General features: G+C 46.0%; 1 protein-coding gene across 3 annotated transcripts in view; it reads right to left on the reverse strand.

The window, feature by feature from the left end:
- Sephs1 (selenophosphate synthetase 1) overlaps positions 1-13,844 on the reverse strand; it is a 28,928-nt gene extending 15,084 nt beyond the window's left edge. The window contains exons 1-6 of one of the 3 annotated variants that reach the window (XM_075970450.1): positions 13,659-13,844; positions 10,865-11,138; positions 6,577-6,680; positions 4,652-4,759; positions 3,435-3,589; positions 241-331 (exon numbers count right to left, since the gene is read on the reverse strand). In XM_075970450.1, the coding sequence (XP_075826565.1) occupies positions 241-331; positions 3,435-3,589; positions 4,652-4,759; positions 6,577-6,680; positions 10,865-11,057 (651 nt within the window). In that variant the 5' untranslated portion in view covers positions 11,058-11,138; positions 13,659-13,844. Of the gene's footprint in view, positions 1-240; positions 332-3,434; positions 3,590-4,651; positions 4,760-6,576; positions 6,681-10,864; positions 11,139-12,964; positions 13,214-13,658 lie in introns of those variants that run through there. The other 2 variants (XM_075970451.1, XM_075970452.1) reach the window with 2 other exon arrangements.
- Between the last annotated feature and the right edge of the window lie 1,314 nt (positions 13,845-15,158).

Here is a 15,158-nt window from a genome sequence, read left to right on the forward strand (position 1 = left end):
ATGATGCCTCAAGCCGGGCCTTAAACTCCTTCAAACATTACATTATTAAATTTTCATTTACAAGAATATGGATAATCCATCTAAGGACTTTACTGATTAACTTTACAGGGGTAAAAATTAAAGTTTTCACTTCCCAAACCTTCCACCAACTTAAAACAAAACTTTGAAACTGAAAAGCAACTTTGAGAACTAACTGTTCAGCTCACCTCCACCCTCACTTCTCAACAGCTCTTTACTTACAATATCCAGCCACTGGTGTACAGCAACTGCAACTTGTGTCCCCAGCGGTTTTGTCAGGACCAGCACATCCCCTGGTACTGCGTTATCTGGCCTGAAAAAAAGAAAAAAAGAGCATGTTCTAGTCAAACTAACCAAGGAAACAAATTCAATTTTAAAGCAAAATGGGAAATTTTGCTAAAGAGCATTTTTTGTACTTTATTTTTGATGTGTGTATGTATGTGTATGAATGCACATGTCTATGAATTTGGGAGAAACTAGAAGTCAATATTGGATGTTATCTTCTGATGGAGGAAGGTCATTGGCTAATAAAGGAACTGCGTTGGCCCATTTTATTGGTTAGAGCATAGGTAGGTGGAGTAAACAGAACAGAACGCTGGGAGGAAGAGAAAGTGAGCTCAGCTTCCACAGCTCTCCTCTCCAGAGCAGACGCCTCAGAGAGACACCATGCCCCAGCTCCGACCCAGGATGGACTTAGGCTAAAATCTTCCCGGTAAGACCGGTGCTCACAGATTATTAGAGATGGGTTGATCGGGATATCAGAATTAGCCAGTAAGGGCTAGAGCTAAAGGGCCAAGCAGTGATTAAAAGAATACAGTGTCCGTGTAATTATTTCGGGGCATAAGCTAGCCGAACGGGCGGCTGGGGTGTTGGGGACGCAGCCCTGCCGCTCCTATTACTACAATCTTCAATCTTTCATCACCTTATGTTTTTGGTAGAAATAAGTTGAATTAAGATGTAAGAGTTTGCCAATGGGAAATTAGAGCTAATGCAGGCAGTAATTTAATTAATACAATTTCTGTGTGATTATTTCAGGGGTTAAGCTAGCCGGGCGCCTAGGACAAAAAGCAGGTCTTCTCTCCTTCTACACAGAGGCAGGCGGATCTCAGTGAGTTTGAGGCCAGCCTGGTCTACAAAGAGAGACTTACTATAGATATAATCTACATGGGAAGTAGAAAGTAGAAAAAGACAAGATCTCCTGAGTAAATTGGGAGCATGGGGACCTTGGGGGAGGATTGAAGGGGGGAGGGAAGCAGAGAAAAATGTAGAGCTCAATAAATATCAATTAAAAAAAAAACCCGGGAAATGTGACCGATGTGTTCAGCTTCACACTTATGAGTAAGACTCAAACCACCAAGCAGAAGCTGGGCCCAGTGCTACCCACTTGTCATCTGAGTTCCGTGGAAGACGACAGCAGGAAGACCCGAGCCTGCTTTACACAGCAGCTCTAAATAACAACTGAGAGAGGAGAGTGTGCTCAAGTGAGCAAGGGCTGGAACTCAACAGCAAGGCCATTTCCTTCCACACACACAAAAAACCACCAAACACAATAGCAAAGATTTCAGTCTGTTAATCCACTGTCAACAGGATATGGAGAATCTGGTCTATTTGTTCACTGCTGTGGAGTGGAGCCTGGTAGAGCCTTTATGAAGGGCAGGCTCTCAGCATGACTGGCACATCCCACCTGACCCAGATTCCTAAAACTCGTCCCAATGACCTGCTCTACGGCTACTCCTGGGTGCTAGTTATGTTATCAAAAGAACCAAACATAACCAAAATGTCAACAGCAAATACACAGAACTAGTAAGAGGGTGTCTGTGATGGCAACCTTGGGGACAGCACAGATCAGGGTCCCGGGACTGGGAATTCTTCTTACATCTTTTAAATTCTGACTCAGGTTAACATAAACATACTACTGACACATCAGAAACTGAAGTAAGAGCCAGCAAGATGGCTCAGTGGGATGGGTTCAGTCTATAGGACTCATGTGACAGGAGACAATCAACTCCAGCAAGTTGTGTCCCATTCCCCCCAAAATAAATAAATAAATAGTAAAATAAATGGAATTTGTACTTACTTCAAAAAATAGGACAGGGTGCCTTTCCTTACATGTTTTGGTTGTGAGTCTATTTTTTAACAGCTCAGCTACCTCTCCAGGCTGAGGGTGCCTTTTCTTAATAACAAATATGGAAAGTGACCATCTGTGTTGAGATCCATCTCAAAGAATGCAGAGAAATGCTTTCCCCACCCCAAAGAAAGCTACAAGATGTCTGACATCACCAGTCATCAAAGAAACACAAATCAAAACCACAGTGGGATGCCACCTACACTCCCTATGCTGGCTATGAGCAGAGTGACGTCGCAGAACAACTTCCATTCCAGAGGGATGTGGGGTGTGTGCATGCATACACAAAATAACAAACTGCACCTGAAGTGCGTTCCTAGTAGTAGGAGAAAACAACCTGAAACTCCAATCAATGAGCAGAACTGTGCTATATACAAACAAAAGCTTATTTGGCCATCAAAACGCATTATGGAGTCAGGTGGTGGTGGTGTACACCTTTAACCCCAGTACTTGGGAAGCAGAGGCTGGTGGATCTCTGTGAGTTCAAGCCCAGCCTGGTCTACAAAGCAAGTTCCAGGACAGCTAAGGCTACATGGAGAAAAACCGTCTGGGAAAACAAAACAAATCAACAAAACTATATATATAAAAAGATGTTCTACAGAGTATGGTTCCATATATAAAGGTGCTCAGAGCAGGCGAATCCTTACAGACAGGCTTGCTGTGAGGAACTAGAACGTGTTGGGTGCTGAGAGGATGATGGCTGCTCAAGCCTGTACTCACAAACCCGATTTTAAATGCTGACATGGAGGTAGAGCTCAGTGGTAGAGTACTTGCTTAGCAGACATAAGAAGCTGTGTTTAATCCCAAGTACAACAAACAAAACCAAACCAGAAAAGATGTCAAGGCAGCACTTACCTGCAATTCCTGTACTGAGGAGGCTGAGGCAGGAGGATCATGAGTTTGAGGCCAGTATGAGATACAGAATGACACCTTGTCTCAAAAAGCCAAATCAAAAAAAGACAAATAAAATGCTGAATAACGTGGCATATATTTTTGCTAAGTGAAATTTACAAGATCTAAAATTGCTGAAAAATAGGATCAAAGTTCCAATATATGCTACATAATCTATGAATATAAAAGTATTCTATGTTAATATACTAAATGAACCCAACCAAGATGTATATGAAGAACTAGCTGTTTAAGGGACCCTGGTGATTCTAGACTCTGGGCAGGCCAAAATTCACTAAACTGCACACTTTGAACGTGGACTTGTGCAGCAAGTGAATGACACCTTACTGTATCCTGAGAGAGAACAAGACAAAGACAGGTTCCGACATAAAGGCCAACTTACATGATAAATTCATTGGGCTGGCAGACAGTTGTGGCGACTCCTCCCAGAACAATCCAGGGGTTTAACACTGTTTGACCGCCCGTTACAGAGGTTCCCGCTTCCTCTGCCGCATCTTTAAAACCCTGTATAATTAGCGGTATCACTTTATCCCTTTCCTAGGGTTTAAAAGGACACAGATGAAAAGTCATGCAATTCTGTTCAAAACCCAGAAAAGATGGTTCTACATCTGTAGTTATCAAAAAAGATTAAAGAAAAAACCCTCAGAGAACCAAATGCCAACAGACAGGGTAGGGAGTGTTTCTAGCAATCAGCATGTTATCAGATGCTGCAGATGCTGGAAGGTGTTACAGGTACACAAAGCAAACGGAGCAGGTAAGAGGAGGGAGCATAAAGCCATTTGCCCACAGACTGATGACATTAGAAGTCAGCTCTCAGCCAGTCCTGAAAAACACCAGACAAGCTAACTACACACACACACAGAGCCCTGTTTTCAAAGAGGCTTTTGTTTGGTGAGGAACTGTGAAGTAACATCCTCAGCAAAACCCTTGTCAGGACAACTAGCTACTACTGGTCAAAGCACACTCCACTAGGCAAAAAAAAAAAAAAAAAAGGAACAGAAAACTGCGTTATCATGACAAACTGGTTTGGGGGGGCATATGGAAAGATAATGGAAACAAAAACACACCTTACCAAAACAACCTTAATAATGGGGCTGGGGAGATGGCTCAATAGTTAGGAGCAAACTGTTCTTGCAGAGGACCCGAGTCTGGTTCCCAGCACCCACATGGCAGCTCACTTCACAACTGTCTAACTACAATTCCAGACACACACATGGTATACTTACATACATGCTGGCAAATACTCATGCACATAAAATAAAAATAAGTAAAAATAACCTAAACAGGAATCTACCCCTGGTTCAAAGAACAGGTAAAAAGGACAGGCTACTGGGTGGTACGTGGGGGCCTTGGCCCGCAACAGAGACCACTTGATATCGAAGTGCCCTCAGTTCTGAGCCAGCAGGGCAAGGCCTGATTCACAGGCCTGGTACTATTAGTATAGCCAAGCGAGGAAAGGAGGAAGCAGAAGAAAAAGAGGCTAGATACTCTTATTTTAATTTATAAATGCCCCAAAGTGAAGAGCTGCAATACTCGAGGCCATGTTTGTAAATGTAAAATGAAATCAAACCAATACCAGTGAGTGAGCCTCTGACTTACCCTGTCAGTCATCTTATTGCTGACTCCAAGGAGCATCAGCATATTGTCACACTCCGTGACGCCCATTGCATAGAGGTCACTGAGGACATTAGCACATGCTATCCTGCCCTAGGGAGAGAGCAGAGACGTGAGAAAGCAGTCAGGGATTTCCCATCTGTAGAACAAAGATGGAGTCTACAACACAGTGGCCTCCAAGAACTTGGGGCTTTCCAGGAAGGGCAGCTCCCAGGACAAGACTCTCAGTTGGTTACCTTCACTTAACTGCCCAGCCACCCACTCACCTAGCTCCTCTCACTAGAGTAGAACACAGAATTCACATTCTTCCTCATACTATGTTTCAGAGCCCTGGCTGATGATGGGGTGGGGTCAGGAAGAGATGCAGTAGCACCGACGGTCCTTCTGAGAGACCAGAGTGAGAGGACTGATTCAGTCACCAAAAGGTGAACTTGGAAACCCACACTTAGTAGACCACAAGGAAGGGCTGCCTTGGCTACTATAAAATAGGAGATGGGTTTTGTGTTATTAGATTAAGAAACTTTTGCAGCTTCCTTTTCAAATTGTAAGAAATTAAGAAAATAATCTTGTTTGAGAAACAAAAACAAGAGAAATAAGAAACATTCAGGTTTAAAGTCAGATTGAAAAAAAGCATTTCCCAGGATGGATTCTGGTAGCTTTGCCACTGGAGGGACACATAGGTGTGCTGCTTTGCAGGGAATATACTTCCTAACAACCTGTTCACTCACACTGTACCCAAGAGAGAAATGTCCCCATTTTCTTACCCCATGGCCTGAATTCCTACATGTAAAGCTCGATCCCTGTGTCCTTGCCACCCAGGAAGGACACCTGGCATTTTAAACAGGTGGGATATTCCCATTTATTCATTGGCTTCTCTTGGGTGGTAGAGAAGTGGGGCTAAAGAATAAGCAGAATAAAAGGCAGCTTGCTGGCTGTAAGCATATAACAAATGACTGGAAAATGTGTCTACACAGTAGCTAGAGCTTCGTGTGTGTGCAATGCGTGTCTTCCTTAATCACTCGCTACCTTATTTTTCAAGACAGAGTCTCTTATTGAACCTGGATCTCAACAATTCAGCTAGCCTGGCCAGCCAGCAAGACCCAGAAGCCTGCCTGTCTGCTTCTTATGCCTGTGGGCATAAGGACTAGATGTATGTGTTGTCTAAACAGCTTCTTAAATAGGTGCTGGGGTCTTCACACTTACATGGGAAGTGCTTTTCCCACTGAGCCATCTCCCCTGTCCAGTAGTTAGAACTTTAATTCAGTGGTCTGCTAGATCACAGTGTGGCATATAATACAGTACTAAGTAGGCATGCAGGTAGCAATACATTTACGCTAACATTTACAAGAATAAAAGTTCAAGAAATCCAATTGTTAGTAAGCCAGGTATGGTGGGAGTCTGAGGCTCTACAGAGAATTCTAAGACAGTCAGGACTACACAGAGAAATGCTGGTGTATGCGTATATGTTGGGGGAAGATGAAAGTCCAATTGTGATGAAATTTACAAGTTCTTTTTTGTGGGAGGAAACATTAAAAATCAGTGTTATTACAAAGTATAGCAACATTTCCAGCCAGAAAAACCCAGGAACAGTAAACTTTATAAATGTCAGAAAGCCAGGTAAAAGGAAAGAGCTCAGAGACCACAGCTGCTGAATGCACTTTCAGGCATAAAAGCAGCAGAGAGACGTCCCTGTTCTACCTGATACATGCAGTGTCAAGTGTGAGAGGAGACATGTCAGCCTGCCGTGACTGCAGGAGTCAGGGGAGGGTAATATAATTGAGATATAGCAAAAGTGGAAAAACACAACAAACACGAAACTCAAACCCAAAAGCACATACAAAACCCAGCCAAAATCAAAACCAAATGCATAAAATAGTTCCAATTACAAAAATGCACAAGCCCAAACTTACCATCATGTAGGGGTCGTCGACAATAGGATAAATGTAATCTGTGGTTTGAACCAAGGAAAGCCCACCATGCCTCAAAGGAATGACACAAGTATCCATCCCAATGCCTGGGAAGATGGACGTTGCCAGCAACCAAAAAAATAAGAAGAAAAGAAAAGCATTTAATCTTTTTTTTAAAAATATTTATTTATTATGTATACAATATTTTGTGTGTGTGACTGCAGGCCAGAAGAAGGCACCAGACCTCATTACAGATGGTTATGAGCCACCATGTGGTTGCTGGGAATTGAACTCAGGACCTCTGGAAGAGCAGGCAATGCTCTTAACCTCTGAGCCATCTCTCCAGCCCAAGCATTTAATCTTGTATGAGCAACATTTTGCACGAAGATTTCTACAATAAGACAGCAAACTCCACACTGCCAGCTAAACTATATATGTGCCATCAAGAATCATAACTGAAATAAATGTAAAACATAACCAGCATAGGATGGAAACATGAATAAGTAACCAAGATGTAATATGACATAAAATTTGAACCTTACTAAGGCCTTGGACATTTTGTTTTCTTGTATTATTTTATATTCCTAAATCATTTGATGATGCCTTTTTTCTCCCCCTTTTCTTTATTGTTAATCGAGATAAAAGAGTCTCTTTATGTAGCTCTGGCTAGCCTAGATTCAGGTAGACCAGGCTAGCCTCAAACTGTCAGAGATCAGACTGCCTCTGTCTCCCAAGTGCTGGGAATAAAGGCATGTGCCACCACACCTGGCTGATAAGAACCTCTTTTAAGATGACAATACAAATGGAGCTGTTGTCATTTTACTGATAGTTATTTTGAAATATTATTGCCTAGATGTTGTTATAACATACTAGATATTGTTCTATTTCCCCACAAGTATGTATACTATATTTCCATATAGAAAACGTCAGTTAGTATATAATATAAATATAATACATTTAGCCTAAATAAAATGGTAAGGACAAAGCAGGAATTCAAAGTTTCTAACCAAGTGTGTTATAAATACCATATCTGTATAATTCAAGTATTTTACTGTCTCCAAAGAACTTTCTCTCTACAGCATATTTTTGTATGTGCACATGTATGCACCCAGAGGCAGAGGACAACATCTGTTTTCTTCCCCAATCTTACTCTCTACCTTGCTTCTTGAGACAAGACCTCTCACTGGACCTAGACATAACCAATTCACCTTCAGCTAGGACGGCTGGCCAGTGAGCCTGTCCTATCTCTTTTAGATAACATGGTACTATATTGCACTTGGTTTAGAAATCACTCCAGATGCCCTCTGGAGTGACAAGCTGGGGATTTAGTAGATGCTGGAAAAATTTTTCGAAAACTCAGGATCTTATTAAAAAGACAGCCAGCCCTAGGTTATGACTGACAATGTGCTAGTTATTTTTTGTCAACATGACACAATCTAGACATCCCTGGGAAGAGAGAAATTCAGTTAAGGAATTACTTTCATCAGACTGGCCTAGTAGGCATGTCTGAGGGGCATTTTCTTGATTGCTCACTGATTGATATAGGAGGGCCCAGCCCACTGTGGGTAGTGCCATTCCTGAGCCAGTGGCCCGGGGTGCTTAAAAAAGCGAGCTAAGTACACAGTACTCCTCCCGCTTGGCATCCCGTGGTGAAGAACTGTAACCTGAAAGCCAAACACCCTTTCCTCCCCAAGCTGCCACCAAGATGGACATGGTGTTCATCATGGCAACAGGAAAGCACACTAGGGCCACATCCTTTTTCCATAAGGAACAAACAGTAAGCAGTTGAGGCTTCTACTCTATTGTTATGCCACCAAAGCAGCCACAGACAGTATGTTCACACGTGAGGGAGGCTGCATTCCAGGGTGTTTTATTACAAACACATGGCAGGTCAGATTTGCACCTGGGACCACATGTGTGAACACTAATATAAAGGAGAGACCTGGGTAAGCTGGATCAGAGGCCAGAACCACTGCATGGAGTTCAGACTGGACAAGCCGAGAGAAGCACGTGGAAGAGGAAACTGCCTTGAAACCTGAGTATGTAGCTGACAGCAAGAGCTCAAGGTGCCATCCTGGACTGTGGATGGTAGTTAAGTTGGCAATACATGTAGGGTCAGGACATACATGACTGACAAGAGAAGATGAACCTCTAAGGAGAGGATGCAGGCTTCCAGGCATATTACCAATAGGGCTTCATCACAAAAAGGGAGTTAGGAAAGTATCTGGGGGAGGCTGGGGCTATAGCTGAGAAGTAGAATAGGCCCGTCTAGCATTCTCACAGCCTGGGTTTGATCGTGCGCGCGCACACACATACACAAACACCTCGCTGAAACTGTAAAGAATGGATAAGTCTGAGATGGGTCTTGAAAAACTAGAGCTTCAAATTGAGAGCCAGGGATAGTTCAGGTAGAGGAACAGGGGTCCTGGTCCTGGGCAGGTTAAATGCAAGACTAAGAAGTTCAGAACAAGCTATGGGAAATTCTAGGTCCTCTCAAAATAACTGAAACCCTGTATCAAGAAACGGAATACACTCATCATAATGTATACCAGTAACACATGCTTGACAGCCGTCTCTCCAGTTCTTAACATTCCTTTATTTAGTATGCTGGCTAATTTTATGTGAACTTTACACAAGCTAAAGTCATCTGAGAGGAGGGAACCTCAACTAAGAAAATGCCTCCACAATGGGAAAGTTGGCCCCACACCTCACCATGCCTGCTGGAGAGCTGGCCCTGACCCTTGCCTGAGGTAGGAAGTCCTGGTGGAGGCCCAAACCCAGGGCCATAGTTTGGCCCATCCCAACATCTACCCCATCTATGACCTGCTGAAGCGTGTGAAGGGACTGGTCCTGCAGAACCACAGCTGGAAGGTCTCCATGTCTGGGGCAACAGCAGGATATCTGAAGTTTCAATAAGGAAGGGTTCAGCACTGATGGTGTAGCAGAAGCCAGAGGCCTTGAACCAGACCAACAACTCATCACAGCGAACAATTGCAAGCAAAAAGTATACTGTGTGACACACCACAGCTCTCAATGCCACTATGACAAATGACTATATTATCATGGAGAGGTGGGAAAAGACAGAGGAGCAAAAGTTTTTGCTGTTATTTTGTTTTTTGGGTTTTTTTTTGGGGGGGGGGGGCGGGCTACAGGGTGAAGCCGACATGGAAGGACTGGGAAATGAGTGGAATTGGGGTACATGATGTGAACTTCCCAAAGAACCAAAATTTTAAAATTATGTTAAGAGAAAAAGAGCCTCTGCATCAGCTCTAGCCTGTTTTACATCATGCATATAATAAAATACACCCAAAGAACTGTATTTCAGAGCCTAGAATTTCTTCTGAGCTCTGTGTTTGAGAAAGGGAAACCACTAATGATAGAGAGTTGAGAAAAGAAAACATCATTGCCCTTGGCTCCACTTGGCACTCTGGGGTCAATTTCAAATTCATGCTGTCTTCTTGCCTTTGTGTGTATATGTGCAGATGATGTGTATGGATACAGATGCACATGTGTACATGCATGTGTAGGTCAGAGCACACCCTCAGGTGTCAGCTCTCAGCAAAGTCACTGGACTGGGAATCAGCAAGTAGGCTAGGCTGGCTACAAGTCCCCAGGAACACACTTGCCTTTTCCGTACCTGCCCTGGGATTACAAGCGCACTCTAATACTTTCTCTCTCTCTCTCTCTCTCTCTCTCTCTCTCTCTCTCTCTCTCTCTCTCTCTCTCTTTCTCTCTCTCACACACACACACACACACTCACACACACACACACACACACACAGAGAGAGAGAGAGAGAGAGAGAGAGAGAGAGAGAGAGAGAGAGAGATTTTTAAAGAAATGGATGCAGAAGCTCAAACTCACTGAGGTCCTCAAACTTTACCAACTGAACTATTTCCCCAGTCTTCTCTCCTGAGCCTGCAGTAGTCAGTAGTCTTGTGTGGTCCACCCTCAAGTTTTCAACCCAAACATCCTGTAAAGGATGGCACTGTCCTTAAAGCAACACCTTCAATAGGTCAATGAAGCCACATGACATTGTAGAGGCCATTTGAGAAAACAGAAAGGAGTTTCTGCTTATCCTCAGCCAACGGGAAAATAGTCTTACTGTAGTATGATGTCACACATATACTCTATAATTTAACAGTTGCCAACCACATGCCCTGATGCCTTCAAATTCTTCCTTTCAATAAGAGACATTACTAATTACACCGAACAAAGCAACACGGGGAAATCTGGTATTGACAGCTGACCACACTTCTGGGTGGCACTGTATCAAAGAGATAGTATACATACCAAGCCGTGGCATAACAGCTCCCAGAAACTGCTCATCTTCTTGGAAGTGGTTCTCTTGTAAAGATTCCAGCAATTTCTGCAAGACATCTTGGGGCACTTTGCAGCCTGTGCCTTTCAGTTCAGTAAACCTGGTTAGGCGGAAGCTCTTGTCCAGTTCATAACTTTCCGGGTTAAAGGACTCCCGAGTAGACATGGTTCTGGGGCCACACTCTTCACAGTTCAGCCCCTCCCCTCCCTCTCTTTTGATCCACTGCGCTTTCTACTTGGGATCCACCTAGGCACCAGCAAAACACAAAAAGCCATTGTTAAAAGACTCTGAACTGTATCTGTCAGGAATCAAGTGAATGAACACACATTAGGGAAGGTACGAGGACTGGAACTGCCTAGACCACAGGGAAATACTTGTTGGTCAAGCTGGAGTACCCGATGATGGGTACCATCATGGATACCTACTGAAGCCCTGAGGCGGGAGTGTGGTTATAACGGTAGCTCCCCCTGCCACTTGGGCGGTTAACTAAAGTTCTTCTGGGTCCAGGGCTAAGAGAACTAATATTCACTATGTCAGCCTGAAAGTCTATACTTCAGAAACCAGCGGTGCTAGCTACAGTGACTTTTCTGGAAAACTTCTAGCTGTCTTTCCCTCGCCATCAGAAGCTGCAGAAAGTGGGCACAGATGCAGCCCATGGATTGTTTTGTTTGGTTTTTTTTTTTTCAATTGAGACAGAGCCCTCTACATAGTTCTGACTGTCTTGGAATTCACTATGTAGACCAGACTGGCCTCACAGGGATGAGCCTCCCTTTGCTTCCCAAATGCTGAGATCCACCATTACACCTGGCAAAATTCTTCAAAATCCTAAATCCTAATTTTAAAAACAACACTGTGCCAAACTAACAGTCTTCAGAAGTCACTGAAGAACACTACTTAAAAACAAACAAACAAAAAAAAAAAAAACAAGAAAACACCCAAACACTTCCAACAGCTGCAAACACAGTAAAGTCTGTGTTCAGGAGGGTGCGTGTAAAGGTCTCTGATGTTCTGATGCTTTTAGCATTCCTAGAAAGCAAACATCCCGCCCAACAATCCAGCACACATACCATTAACTAAACACACTACTCCTCATTCTTAGCTCGTTACAAAATGAAACAGTATCACAGGAAATCACTAGTATTACAGGTTCTGGGTACCACTCACTGCACTTCTGGCACATGCTCTTCTGTTTGCAGCCTTCCATCCAAATCAAAATTCGTAAGTGCTCCTGGGGTTTACAAACTTTCTGACTGATGCTTTATTGGGCATAGGATTACATACACCCTAAGTTTTAGGGCCGGTTTCTCCTATAAAATTTATGATTGAGAACATAATTCCCATTTACAGAGTTTTCCATCCCCCGGGAAGCATATCACTCATTTAAAATAAATTTCACAAAGCCCAAATTTGGGCAGTAATCCAAACGGTCGTTACAAACATAACGTGAGCAATGATTTCAGCGGGAAACTACACAGACTTCGCACATCATTCAAAGAAGCCAAACTTCTCTTGCGGACAGGATGAACCGAGCACGTTACAGAGAAGGGAATGTTGAGACTAGTTTGAAAAAATGCAAATTACAATTCAACTTCGAAGAAAAGTTTGAAAAGGGAGGAAAAGTCTTGCATTTAACCCTACGTCAACTCTACCAGGTACAAAACCGGAAAACTGCATTTCATAAGGAATCTTTTCTTCCTACCTCCAATCCTATGCCCTCAAGGCAAAGGAAGAAAAGGGATTCTGAAGAGTCCCTTCCTTTTACATGTATTTTTCTATACTTTCTGATTAGGAAAGTCTAAAAAAACAAAACACCTTACATCAAGGAAACTCAGTTCTAAAACTCAAGTCTAAGGAGACCTAAATCACACGGGCTTAACCGCAAAGAAAACTCGAGCTATTTGGGGATGAAATTGGGACGTGCTTGGGGGGGCGGGGGAGTAAGTCCGACCTGGAAGCCACATGTTTACACCTTTAAAACAATGACATGAATATTTAAAGATCGCGTTTAACCCCTTCGCTCCCGCACGCGGGGCGGGCTCAGGCAACGGGGCGCAGCGGGGCAGCAGACCTACCTCACCGCCAGGCCCCCGGCCCCGAGCATGCACACAGGCCCGGGAGCCGCGTCGTGCCTGCCAAGGCCCCGCGCCCTCCATGCGGCCGGACGCGGAGGATGCCACCCAGGGGACACCTTAAATCGCGGGCTGCCGCCTTTAAAGGCACGGCGGGCGCGGGCCGCGTCCTTTGTACCGTGCGGCGCCGCGGGCACGGCCATGCCACGCCACAGGCCCGGCGTCGCCGCAGCCGTGGTGACCGTCGCCGGCAGGGACCGGAGGGACACGAGGGCCGAGTGGGGGCGGGGAAGCCCGAGGCGCAGCGCCAGGACACCGGAGGCCACGGCGCTACGCGCGCGCGCGCGGGCTCCCCGGCCGCGCCGCCACACAAAAATGTCGGCGGGCGAAAAGATTAACCCCTGCGTGGCTGCCGCCGCCCTCCCCCTCCGCTCCTCCCTCCTTTCCCGGCCCCGCGTGCCGCGGCGGCGACGGCGGAGGAGGCAGCGGCGCGGGCGGCGCTTCTTTTTAAAGCGGCCCCACCAAACCCTGGGCTCGGCCCCTCTCCAGGCAGGGCGCGCGAAAGGCCCCGGTGCACGGCTCCCCGGCCGTCCCGGGCGGCCCGGAGGGGGATTTGCAACGGCCGCACCGGGCCTGCGGCCCGATATTCCCCTTTAAGCCTGCTGTCTCGCCCCCCCTCGCCAGGCCCGCCGCTTACCGGCTCGCTTTGCGCCCTCCGCCTCCTCCCGAAAACGGGCCGCGGCGCTCCCACAATGCACCGGGCGCGCCGGGCTCCCTTAAGCGTCGCCTGAATAAAAATGCTGCTCCCGGTGGCGGCGGCACGGCCCCGCGCTTGGACGCCGCGTGGAGCTCGGCCTAGGCTGGGCGCGGCCCTCCGGGAACCGGGCCGCCGCGCTCCCGCCGGCCGGGCGCGTGAGGGTCCCTTTAAGAGCGGCCACCTCCCTTTAAGAGGCGGCGGGCCGGTGGCCTGAGCGACTCGGTGTTGCTGGTGGCGGTGGCGGCGGTGGTGGTGGCTGCGTGCGGCCCGGGAAGGGGGCGGGGGCGCTGTGCAGAGGCCCGAGCGCGGCAATGATTGGTCTCGGGGGAGGGGTGGGGGGTTGCAAACCCAAGGAACGGTGGCATCCGTTGTATGATCCAAAAAAAAAAAAAAAAGAGGGGGGTAGATTGATTTCAAAAGTTGCGAGTTGCATTTGTAGCAACCTTGAGTGATGGGGCCACCTACTTTCCCACTCCGCCGATCCGCGGGAAAGGACCAGAGTGTTTTTTGCACAACCTGGCCGGGTGCGACCGCTGCAACACCCACGGGACGCAGTACCTGCTCCCGGATCTCTGCTGCTTCGAGACAGTGACCGTGGGAACAATTTGCAGAGGCGTGCAGGAGCCAAGGACAAACGCCTTAGCTTCAGTGAGACATTTGAAAAATCAACTTAAACCCGCGCTTCATTCTCAGTGACTCCCATCTTTTCCTCATTCTATTGTTTTAAGCGTAGCTCCGCAGTTCATGGGAGTCCCCGTGGAATGTGCAATTGCCCTGTAAAGTTTCTTGAATATTTGATGCGCATTTGGTGGGATTTGGGGGTTATGTTGCCCGGTTGCATCATTTGTTCTTCCCGTGTCCTAGTAAACATGGCAGACTAATCCCGTGTGCTTGAATTGACATTGGTGATGCGGTTTCACTTCATGAAGTAACTTCAGATTTCCGACTTTGTAACGCGTTGCGGATGCAAAGTGCCTTCATTCGAAGGACTTCCCTGGGAAGCTGAGCAGCGCGAACTTGGTTTGGGCTACGTTCTCGTGTTCCAAGTTATTTGAGAGCAGAATCGTTGGGGGTAACCGAACAGGGCTTTTATGGCTGCCTTAGGTTTGCACGCCACACAGATGTCCTTTTCATCCCCGAAGTTGCCACTTTCTTAGGGCTGGAATCTAGGATGCCAAGTGTGGCCAGATGGATGCAGGCGCCTCCTGTCTTTGTGTCTTTTCTCCACAATGCGTTTGGGAGAATACAGCAGCACCTGGGCTCGGTAGCGTTAGATTTCTGAACATCGAACATGAAGTTTTCTGTGAATGGTCAGGAGAGAGGGCGCAAACACAATCACCAGGTACCACTCTAGGACTCCGGAACCAGAGGAAAAGAGTTATAAGGATACCTTTGTTCCTTTCTGCCTTTTAAATGTGAGTTTGCGTTTTGAACGATGTG

Source organism: Microtus pennsylvanicus, chromosome 4 (assembly GCF_037038515.1).
Source record: "Microtus pennsylvanicus isolate mMicPen1 chromosome 4, mMicPen1.hap1, whole genome shotgun sequence".
Lineage (NCBI taxonomy): Eukaryota > Metazoa > Chordata > Mammalia > Rodentia > Cricetidae > Microtus > Microtus pennsylvanicus.